The sequence below is a fragment of the Sus scrofa genome, chromosome 14 (genome assembly GCF_000003025.6).
Source record: "Sus scrofa isolate TJ Tabasco breed Duroc chromosome 14, Sscrofa11.1, whole genome shotgun sequence".
Taxonomy (NCBI): domain Eukaryota; kingdom Metazoa; phylum Chordata; class Mammalia; order Artiodactyla; family Suidae; genus Sus; species Sus scrofa.
The window spans coordinates 73718376-73730469 of NC_010456.5; the positions used below are offsets into that span (position 1 = coordinate 73718376).

The 12094-nt window shown below is 45.9% G+C and overlaps 1 protein-coding gene across 9 annotated transcripts in view; it reads left to right on the forward strand.

Annotated features, from left to right (window-relative positions):
- SGPL1 (sphingosine-1-phosphate lyase 1) overlaps window positions 1-12094 on the forward strand; it is an 84929-nt gene that overhangs the window by 21474 nt on the left and 51361 nt on the right. The window contains exons 2-3 of one of the 9 annotated variants that reach the window (XM_005657411.3): window positions 5286-5458; window positions 6711-6772. In XM_005657411.3, coding sequence (XP_005657468.1) covers window positions 6746-6772 — 27 coding nt within the window. In that variant the 5' untranslated portion in view covers window positions 5286-5458; window positions 6711-6745. The other 8 variants (XM_003133063.4, XR_002338876.1, XM_005657406.3 and 5 more) reach the window with 8 other exon arrangements.

Consider the following 12094-nt stretch of genomic DNA (forward strand, 5'->3'; position numbering starts at 1 on the left):
GAAGAATGGAGGCATGATAGCATGATCCTGCTTTTTTAGCCTGGGGAGTGTATGCTCATATCTGAGGCAGGGGTGTGACTGCCTTGGCTGTGGCTAGCTGCCATTTTAAGCAGAACCAGATTTGCTGGTATGAATTATTTTAAAAGAAGCCACATGGAAAAAGAAATCCTAGGCCCTCTTTCTCCACACTCTGCCACCTGCTACCCCAAGCCCTCTGTCACCAGCAGTTATTTCAGTCCCTCCCTAGTTCCCTATAGGCATTTCTTTTTTTTTTTCCTTTGTCTTTCCATCTTTTCTAGGGCCGCACCCGCGGCATGTGGAGGTTCCCAGGCTATAGCCACCGGAGCTGTAGCCACCAGCCTACACTAGAGCCACAGCAACGAGGGATCCGAGCTGCGTCTGTGACCTACATCACAGCTCACGGCAACACCAGATCCTTAACCCACTGAGCAAGGCCAGGGATCGAACCCACAACCTCATGGTTCCTAGTCAGATTCATTAACCACTGAGCCATTATGGGAACTCCCCCTATAGGCATTTCTGACCCCTCCCAATCTTTTTGTCCTCCTGAGAGCCACCACGTGGCACCAAAGGCCAATTTGGGGAGTGTTATTTTGCCTCTTCACCTCCAAACATTTTTCTCATCAACTGCCTTAAACCATCCCAAACATACACACAATCTTAATTAAAAAATACACTGTGCTTTCTCCGCAGGCAGGGTGTTGGAGGATGGGTGTCTCAAGTTTTATTGTTCATACGTCTCACCTGGGCATCTTGTTGAAGTGTAGATTGAGATTCAGCAGGTCTGGGGGAGGGCTCCAGGAACATGCATTTCAGCGCCCAGGTGACACCACGGCTGCTCACTGGGAGACCACACTGTGAGCATGGCCGCCCCATGCACGGTGCCTCTGCCTTCCACCAGCCTGTGAGGCCTGCCCTGTGTAGAACTTCTGAAGCCCCTAAGTGTGGGAGCCTCTGGGGGGAGCAGAGAAGAAGGTGGACGTGTGTTCCCTCCTTAGCCACCACTCTTGCTTTTGCATACTCCTCTTCTCTCTGAACTGTAATGCTCTCTTTTATTTATATCCTGTTTGCTCTCTTCTCTCTTGCTCTCTCCCAAGGGCCCACCAATACCCAATGCAGCCAGGACATGCAAGAGCGATAGTCAGTGGGGACTTTGCTCCATTTGGGTACATTGGGATTCCCCTGTGAAGGCTGAAGCTTTCTTTCCTTTTTAAAAAAACTTTTTTTATTTTGAAGTTTTTTATTACTCAGTAAATTTTATTACATTTATAGCTGTACAACGATCATCACAACCCAATTTTATTGCATTTCCATCCCAAATCCCCAGTGCATCCCCCTACCCCCCAACCTGTCTCATTGGGAAATATTTTTCTTTTTTTTTTTTTGTCTTTTAGGGCCGCATCCTTGGCATATAGAGGTTCCCAGGCTAGGGGTCTAATTGGAGCTACAGGTGCCAGCCTACACCATGGCCACAGCAACGCTGGATCCTTAACCCACTGAGCAAGGCCAGGGATCTAACCCACAACCTCATGGTTCCTAGTGGGATTCGTTTCTGCTGTGCCATGATGGGAACTCCTGGAAACATTTTTCAAAGTCTGTGAGTCAGTATCTGTTCCACAAAGAAGTTCATTGTGTCCTTTTTTCAGATTCCACATGTTAAGTGATAACATATGATGTTGGTGTCTCTAACTTCACTTAGCATGATAATTTCTAGGTCTGAAGTTTTCTTTCTTAATCCTCGTGTATCTTTTATCTCTGGCCATTTTCTACTTGATGCTTCTCTTGTAATCCCTGATGTTATGCTGCAGTCAGAGGGCCTGTGAGCAAAGGGGCCTGAGGGCTCACCTCCCCCACCCACCCCCACACAGGGCCCCAGAGCTCTGCTGGGAACAACCAGGAGTCCTGTTCCTTTCCCAGCCTTGCTTTCTTCAGGCGTGCATTATGAAATGAGCTGCAAATAGTTGATGGCCTCTCTAGCCCTAACATTCTTTGATTCGAATTCATTAACAAACATATTTTAGGTCCTTCTTTCAAAATCTGAAGCCTTCACTTCCCATCTGAACTCCACCCCATTCTTCTGTGTCTTTGGAATGATCATTTACCTTCTCTGGGCCTTAGTGTCCTTGTTTATAAGTTGGGAGATGAGAGTCACCTGATGTGGGCAAGTTAGGACATATATAGGGCCTTGGTTGTAAAGGTGCCTAGCATAGTTCTTGCAGAAGTATCTTAGCTCAGGCTGCTGTAACAGAATCCCATAGGCCATGTGGCTTAAACAAGAGACATTTATGTATCACAGTTCTGCAGACTGGGAAATACAAGTGCAAGGTGCTGGCAGATTTGGTTTTTGGTGAGGGTCTTCTTCCTGGCTTGCAAATGGCCACCAGGTCACTGTGTGCTTGCATGACCTCTTCTTTGTAGGTGGAGAGAGAGGGAGAGGGGGGCAGGGGGTGGAAGCTCTCTCTGGTCTCTCTTGTAAGGACCTGAATCCTGTAATGGGGCTCCACCCTCATTACCTCATCTAAACCTAATTACCTTCCAGAGGCCCCGCCATCACATTGAGGGGTTAGGGTTTCAACATAAGAATTTGGGGTGGGGGAGAATTTTCAGTCCATAACAAAGATTAGACAATATAGTTGAATTGGTTCATTCATCTGGGAAGAATGAACAGAAACTGCCTGCTGTGTGAGTGAGGAACAGTGAAGTTTTACCACAAGAGATGTAAGGAGGAATCCGACTTGGACCTTACCCTCCAGCCGGCTGGCACAGAAACTATAGATTAAAGGGTGGCTGCTGTGGGAGTCGTGGCTCAGTGGAAACGAATCTGACTAGCGTCCATGAGGACGCAGGTTCAATCCCAGGCTTCACTCAGGGGGTTGAGGATCCGACGTTGCCATGAGCTGTGGTGTAGGTCGCAGATGAGGCTCGGATCTGGCATTGATGTGGCTGTGGTGTAGGTGGGCAGCTATAGCTCTGATTTGACCCCTAGCCTGGGAATCTCCATTTGCCGAGGGTGTGGCCCTAAAAAAAAAAAAAAAAAAGCAATAAATAAATAAATAATAGCTATTGTGAACAGTGCTGCAATGAACATAGGGGTGCAGGTATTTTTTCCAATGAAAGTTTTGTCTGGATATATGCCCAGGAGTGGGATTGCTGGATCATATATGGTACATGGTTCTATATTTAGTTTTCTGAGGTACCTCCATACTGTTCTCCATAGTGGTTGTACCAATTTACATTCCTACCAACAGTGTAGGAGGGTTCTCTTTTCTCCACACCCTCGCCAGCATTTGTTGTTTGTAGACTAATGATGGCCATTCTGACCAATGTGAGGTGGCACCTCATTGTAGTTTTGATTTGCATTTCTCTGATAATTAGTGATGTTGGGCATTTTTCTTCATGTGCCTGTTGGCCATCCATATGTCTTCTTTGAAGAAATGTCTCTTCAGGTCTTATGCCATTTTTCAGTTGGTTTGTTTGTTTTGCTGTTGAGTTGTAAGAGTTGTTTGTATATTTTGGAGATTAGGTCCTTGTCAGTTGCATCATTTGAAACTATTTTCTTCCATTCTGTAGGCTGTCTTTTCCTACATGTTCACTGCAGCACCATTTATAATAGCCAAGACAAGGAAACAATCTAAATGTCCAATGACAGATGAGTGAATTAAGAAGATGTGGCATATATACAATGGAATACTACTGAGCCATAAAAAAGAACAAAATAATGCCATTTGCAGCAACATGGATGGAACTAGAGACCCTCATACTAAGTGAAGTAAATCAGAAAGAGAAAGACAATTACCATATGATATCACTTATATATGGAATATAATATATGGCACAAAATGAACCTATCTACAGAAAATAAACAAACTCATGGACATGGAGGACAGACTTGTGGTTGCCTAAAGGGAGGGGGAGGGAGTAGGATGGACTGGGAGTTTGGGGTTAGTAGATGCAAACCATTGCATTTGGAGTGGATAAGCAATGAGATCCTGCTGTATAGCACAGGGAACTCTATCTAATCACTTGTAATGGAACATGATGGAGGATAATGTGAGGAAAAGAATGTACATATGTGTACAACTGGGTCACTTTGCTGTACAGCAGAAATTGACAGAACATAGTAAATCAACTATAATAAAAAAAAATTGTAGGAGTTCCCATCATGGTGCAGCAGAAACGAATCTGACTAGGAGCCATGAGGTTGTGGGTTCAATCCCTGGCCTTGCTCAGTGGGTTAAGGATCCGGCATTGCTGTGAACTGTGCTGCAGATGGCAGACGCAGCGTGGATCTGGCAGTGCTGTGGCGAAGGCCGGCAGCTGTAGCTCCGATTAGACCCCTAGCCTGGGAACCTTTCACGCGTGCTGCCCTGAAAAAAAAAATTAAAAAAAATTAAAAAATAAAGGATGGTAGGAGACTAGGGAGAGCAGATCCTAGAATCTGAAGATGATATAAAGCAAAGGGGTAGAGCATGAGAATGGGGAGGACATACCTAGAATCCCAAAGTTGCTCCTGATAGTAGGCATTGGCATGAAGCAGAAGGACGTTTTCTGACCCTTCGACACTGAGAATGTGTGTCTGCTGGGGAGCAGCAGCAAGAGGGCTAAGGGTATGGGATGCCTGATTCAGGAGCTCTGATAGTAAAGATGTCTGAGACTTCTGATGGAAGGTTGAGGGTGAGGAATTCCAGAGAAAACCTGCTTGACTCCTCAGAGACTTAACCTTTTCAGCTGCGAAATTGGGAAGGGCTAAGGGGCTGTGCAGAGAAGGGCAGATATGTTAACAAGGAATTTCACCCTAAGAGCAGTAGATGAAGATAACGATGGTAGTGATGACACCCCAAATTAGTGCCATGACAACATTTTGCAAGGGGAGGGAATTGGGTATCCTCATTAGTGTTGTTTCTATTAAGAAATCAAAATTCCATGTGTCATTTAAACTGTTAAAAAAATACCATATGCAGATCGCTGATCAGTCACAAATACACTGCCTTCCAAGTCTGCTGAATTAGTGTCAAGACAAGGAGCAAGACATGAAAAATGACTTGAAAGTTATTCTTCTGGAACTGAAGGGTGACTTTTGTGATCCTGGTGGGCACTTTCCCTTGATGATTATTAGATAATTCCCAACATTGCTCAGGAAAATAAAGCAGTAGTTTTAGCATTTTTGCTCAACACCTATAATCTCTGTTCTCCTTTTTTGTGGGGGGAGAGGAGGATGGGGATAAGACTTCCATTAAGGGAACTGTCCTATCGCTTTCCTTCAGGCATCGCTGACCTCGATGGAATCTCCAGGAAATAGATAAGAAGCAAACCTCTGAGTCACTCATTAAAATCCCAAAGGCCTCTCTAGAGACCCACATTGAGTAGTTAGGGATCAGTTTGTACAGCGCTCTGCAGGCTGACTCTCTCAAGGGCTCCAAGGGACCAACAGTGGCCAGTAAGTTGTGTTTTTCTTTTTTTTAAAGGGAGACTGAAAAAGCTCGGGGGCCTGGGGCCACCGGGTTTCACCCTCAAAAGGGCCGGGGTGCCACGCAAGTCCGGGCAGCAGGCTGCGCGCAGGCGCCGTGGGGCCCTGAGGAGCCGCGGTTCCCGGGACCAGGTTGGGGCGTGCGCGCCACCGGCAGCGGGGCCGCGCACGCCAGGCCTGGGGAACGGGGCGAGCGCCGCAGGAGCCATTTCCGGGCGGGGCGGGGCCGCTGGCGGCCGGATCTCCAATCTCGGCGGTGGTGGAGGCTGCAGGGGGAGCCCGCGCCTATCCTTCGGCGAGTCAGTCTCATTGTGAGGAGGACCCGGACCGGCGAGTGAGTGTCTATGGGAAGGAGCGCGGAAGCTGGCTCCCGGCTGAGAAGGTGGACGGGGCCGCCAGGGCTCCAGAGTTAGGAGAAGGGTCCGGAATGGGGACTGGGGCGAGTTGGGACTGAATGGGAGGCGGGTCCCGGACGGGAAAAGGGAGGAGTGTTGGGACTGCGGGGGGGTCCTGTTGGGGATGGGTGAAGAGTGCTGCGAGGGCGATGAGAAGAGGAAGGGCCGGCCGGATCCAGGGGCTTGCAGATGCGGGGCGAGCTTGGGCGGAGGGTGGGGGTGCCGACCACCCGAGGTCTGAGTGAGTGGAAGATTCGCGAGTGGGTGGGTTTGGGGGGGGGGGCGCCAGGGCCGGGAGGGAGCGCGGTCTGAAACTCCACTCGCCGGGGGGGGGGGGTAGGAGTGGTCTTGGGGCGGGCAGATTAGCTGATCCTTCACAGGTGAGGAAAGCGTTGTAGGGAGGGAAGGATGAAGCCCAGAACGTGGCCAGCCTGTTTCTAAAGGGAGTCCAGTGGAGGCTGGACCCTGGAACTGGGCTGCCTGTAGCGTCCGGTCCTCGGCCTGTTTAGTTTGAATGGGCAGGGCTTCGGGGCTCTGGGCCTTGGTCTGGGGAGGGCTGGGCGTTTCCCCGGAATCTACCTGGGAGGATTGCTTTGTGGGAGGCTGGATGGGGCTGCGTTTGGTCCGCTGTGGGAGGGAAGCCTAGGGCCAGCAGGATTCTGATTCGCTGGTTGGGGGTCCGGGGAGGTGGAGTGTGATAGCTGGGAGTGAAATCTGAGCCCTCCAAGCTGGGAGAGAACCATTTCTCTGCAGCTCTGGCAGATCTAGGCAGGCCGACGGGACAGTTTAAAGCTTTAGAAGTAAACAAACCTGGTTCCCTTTTGCAGAGGGGAGGCACCGAAAGGAGGGCTGGAAGAGGAAGATGCCGAGTACGGACCTTCTCATGTTGGTGAGTCCTTTTCCAAGTACCGTCTTGTTTATAAGGCACTTGTCGCTTAAGTTTTATTTTTAGTCCAGAGTATGACTGTGTAGATTTCATCTCTGAGGCTTGCTCTTGGTAGCTGAGCATTTCTGCCATCTTTTATTTTGAGTTTAATGATGGATATGGATAAATGACTGAACTAAATATACGAATATATATGTTTAATGTATACGAAGAATCTTTTTCAAAATTCTTACAGTTGATTTTACTCGCTCCCCGAGTAGTTTTAAAACTTCTATTAACTTTTGTGTGAATCTGCCTAATATTAGTTTTAAGTGTTTGTCTTGGGGACTAGAGTTATGATTCCTCGGAGGGCAGGTGTCTTATTTGTTTAGAGATGTATAAGCACCAGTCGCCGTGCTCTGTATATAGTAAGTTGGTTAATAAGTGCCTGCTGAATTGAACTAGTTTGAATTTACTTTCTTTTGCTGGGCTGAGGAGTGTGCCTGCCTTGGTAGAGGCTGTTTTTTCCTCTCCTCTTTCTGTGCTGTTTTTCCACTGAGCAGAGAGAATAGAATTGCCAAATGAATGTTTACCAAAATGACGTTTTATTCTTGGGACATTCATGATTCCATAGAGGCTCTTTATTGATTTTTATTTTTTTCAAAGAGGCTTGTTAGTGTGAGAATTGTGGGAAGTGCCTGTGGCATTCAAATAGCGATGTAGAGGTTTAGGTTGTGTTTTGGGGGTTTTTTGGGTTTTTTTTTTTGTTTTGTCTTTTTTGCCATTTCTTGGTCCGCTCTCTCGGCATATGGAGGTTTCCAGGCTAGGAATCGGAGCTGTATCCACCTGGCCTACTCCAGAGCCACAGCAACGCCAGATCCGAGCCGCGTCTGTGACCTATACCACAGCTCATGGCAACGCTGGATCCTTAACCCACTGAGCAAGACCAGGGATCGAACCCGCAACCTCATGGTTCCTAGTTGGATTCGTTAACCACTGAGCCACGATGCAAACTCCTAGGTTGTGTTTTTGTTTTTGTTTTGGCTGCACCTGCGGCATGTGGAAGTTCTCAGGCCAGGGATTGAACCGTGCCACAGATCTTTAACCCACTGAGCCACCAGGGAACTCCTTTCGGTGGGGTTAGTTCTTAATAAATCACTTATATGAGTCTGATGTCTCTTTGTTGAAAAAACATTGATTTAAAAAAACAATCCCTTTCCCTCTCTTTATCTCATTGTCCCAGAGAGTTGGTAGCTGTTACTGGGAAATTGACAAAAACCCATAGGGTTTTTTTTTTTTTTTTTTTTTTTAATATCCAGTGCTGATGTCCTATAGTGTCAAAAGCCATAAGGTCCTTGGGGGAAATTAAAAGGGCAACTAAGTTGTGATCAGTTCTGATTTGAGGTGGGGAGCAAAGATGGTTTTATTTTTATTTTTTATTTTTTATTTTTTTTTAGGGCCACACCTGCAGCATATGGAAGTTCCCAGGCTAGGGATCCAACCGGAGCTACAGCTGCTGGTCTGCACCACAGCCACAGCAATGCCGATCCTTAACCCACTGAGTAAGGCCAGGGATCGAACCTGCAACCTCATGGTTCCTAGTCAGATTCATTTCCGTGGCATCACGATGGGAACTCCAAAGATGGTTTTAGAGACAGAGAAATATTTGGTTTATCCACAGATTCAGATGAAGAATTTACCTAAAGTTCTTTCTTGCCTCAAATTTCATGGATTGTCAGTAGATTATAAATAGCCGTATGTAGTTTTTTTTTTTTTTTTTTAATCCCCTTTTTTTGTGTGCCCTGTAGTGTAAGAGTTCCCGGACAGGGATCAGATCCAAGCCAGTGCTGGGGCTGGATCTGGATCCTTTAACCCTCTGTGCTGGTCTGGGAGTTGAACCCATGTCCTGGCGTTACAGAAACACCGCAGATCCCAATGTGCCACAGCAGGAACTCCAGCCTTTTGTGATTTTATTTTAATATAATTTTTATAATATTGGGGAGTCCCCATTGTGGAGCAAAGGAAACGAATCTGACTAGTATCCATGAGGATGCGGGTTCGATCCCTGTAGTAGGTCAGGGATCAGGTGTTGCCATCAGCTGTGGTATAGGTCACAGATGAGGCTTGGATCTGGCTTGCTGTGGTTGTGGCAGGTTGCTGTAGCTCTGATTAGACCCCTGGCTTGGGAACTTCCATTTGCCATGGGTGCGGCCCTAAAAAGCAAAAAAAAAATAAAATAAATTTTTTTTTTTAAGGCTGCACTGCACCATATGGCAACTCTGGATCCGAGCCACAGTTTTGACCTGCACCACAGTTCATGGCAGCACCAGATCCCTGACCTACAGAGTGGGGTCAGGGATCGAACCCAGATCCTCATGGATACTGTATTGAGTTCTTAGCCACAATGGGAACGCCCTTAATTTTAAAATTCTTATCACAAGAGCAATACGTTAGAAGAACTGGAAGCAAAAGGAAGTGATCCCCAATAATAACTACTCAGAGATAACCACTTATTATTAGCACCTTAGGGGGGTTAATGCAGAGTGATTTGCAATAATTGGCAATTTCTGTTTTCTCTCTTATAAATCAGATGTCTGTGCAAATTAAGACTCCTATATGTTAGAGTTCCTGTCGTGGCTCTGCGGAAACAAATCTGACTACTATCCGTGAGGACACAGGTTCGATCCCCGGCCTTGCTCAGTGGGTCAAGGATCTGTCATTGCTGTGAGCTGTGGTATAGGTTGCAGATGTGACTCTGATCTGACATTGCTCTGGCTGTGGTGTAGGCCAGCAGCTACAGCTCCATTGTGACCCCCTAGCCTGGGAATCTCCATGTACCAAGAGTGCGGCCCTTAAAAAAAAAAAAAAAAAAGACAACAACAGCAAAAGATTCCTGTATGTTAGTAGCATATACCTCCATGCTCAGAGATGTGCTTATTGCTTCGCGGGCCTATGGGTTCCCTTAAACAGTCTGAGCAGGGAGTGCTTTTGTTCAGAATATTAACTTTGGAATCAGTTTTGTTTTGAAGCATTTTTCTAGCTGTCACCAGTAGTTTTCCTTATTTGAAAATCTAGATCTGGTGTTGCTTTGCTCATTGGTGTAAGGAATTATTTCACATGGGTAACAACTGGCCCTTGAGAATCATGACTTTCTCAAGACACTATGTGTTACTTGAGGCGCTTTCTTTGGAAAAATTGTCCTTTCTTTGAGTATTGGGCTAAATGGTAGAGAACCAATGACCCAGGTTGGGTTTTCAGTGAGGACACTAAACTGTCATGATCTGAGTTCAAGATGTTTCTCTACAGTTGCTTTGTGTAGTCTGATGCATTAGACATGTTCTTGGCCCTTTAATTGGAAAGGACCCCAGTTAATAGAAAACAACCTTGGAGTTCCTGCCGGGGTGCAGTGGTTTAAGAATACAGCTGCAGTGGTTATGGTCACTGGTACGGGTTTGATCCCTGGCCTGGCGCAGGGGGTTCAAGGATCTGGTGTTGCTGCAGCTGCAGTGGAGGTCACAGCTGTGGCTTGGGTTCATTCTCTGGCCTGGGAACTTCCATAATACTTTCCACCTCAGTTCTAAGCAGTGTATGGTAGAATCCCAGATTCAGAAGCAACCTCAGAAATCACATGATGCAACTTCTTATTTATATTATACATGAATCCTTTTTAGAATATCTCTGGGAAATGGATAGCCAGTCATCCATTCTTTCTTTTGGGGGAATAAGATGGACAAAGGCTAAGCCACAGTATGAGGTAGATTCAAGAGCAATAAGTCTGATAGCTGACATTTATAGAGCAAGTATTACGTGTTAGATGCAGAGATAGATACTTTACATACTCATCCAATTTTCACAAAAATGCTTTGAAAAATCTACTGGCATTCTCCCTTTATATGTAAAGAACTAGAACTAGAGGGTACTGTAGCAGTGGAGCAGTGTTTTAACCACAGTTGATTCCTCTTTCTTATCTACTTTGTGATACTGCCTCTGTGTCATATTCATTGTAAGGGACGGAGGTTGCTGAACTTGTGACTATTGAGAGCGGGTTTGTGTAGAGGAAGAGGGGTAGGATAGCTCCACCCTCTAGGGGGTACTTTGGAAGAGGATACTTTTGTTTCATAGTCGACTCTTGTCTGAACCTATATATTTTATTATGTAGATCTTCTTGTTTCTTTTCCCTTGTATTGCAGATGGGGTCTTATATTGAAATCTTTAAAGTATGTCTAGGTATAATGTTATCTTTGAATTTCATTTCAGAATAAGGGACCTTACAAAATATTTGTTATAGAGGAGGGCATTGGGTCTGACAGGGTTGATAACCACTTGTGTAGACAGTATACCCTGGCACTAAAACTTGAAGACAGGCTGGAGTCCATATATGACAGACCTTGGGATCCAGAGGAGGGCTCTTTGGGCTGTGATGCCTCAGTGCTTTCCTGCCCTTGATTTTGCCCTCATTTGATTAAGGTGGTTTGCCTGCCTTTTTCCATTTGCTCATTTATGCCATGAGCTGTAATACTTTCCACCTGTGTCTCAGAGAGACTAAATGAGTGAGTATATTCATTCATCTGAGAATTGTGATGCTTTCAGAGGAAATTCAAGTTAGGAAACTTTTGAGCAATCTTTCTGCACTTTGACAACCATACTCTCCTCCTTCCTAGTGCTAGAGGTCTGTATCACTTTACATGTTGCCAAATACTTCTAGCTTTTAAGAAAACGGCCCTTTATAAAGCTAAATTTACTCCACAGATCTATCCACATGGATGACTCAGAGTTACCATAAGCACCATGGTAGTGCTGGGTGGGGTGTGAGTGATAATTATTTATCTAGGGTTGAGGTTCTCAATCAGGGGCAATTTTTGCCCCCTCAGGGACATTTGGCAATGTCTAGAGACATTTTGGTTGTCATAGTTGAAGAGTGCTCGAGGTCAGGGATACAAATGAATGCCCTCCTGTGCACACAGTACAGTCCCCAGCAACTGAGCATTACCTGACTTGGTAGTAATGCCAAGGATGAGAAACCCTGGTCTAGGTTCTATAACACCTGTGCAGACTGTGCATTCATATGAATGGGACGGTAAGTCTTAGAGTTTATTGGGTCTGTCACAGTGATAGTTGGGGTTATTTTGCCCATGGATCAAGCTCTGCTACTTGGAAAATATATTGGGGTGTGTACAGCATGATTTTGTGCAACTTAATAAATTTTCCAAGAACCTTTTTTGGCAGCATTTCTGCAGCACTCTTTTCTCAATTTGGAAACCGTAAGCCCATGTCAGTTTTATTTTGGGGATTCAAAAATCAGATCTTTCCAGATCTTAGAGCTTTATCTTTGAACTTTGAATCTTT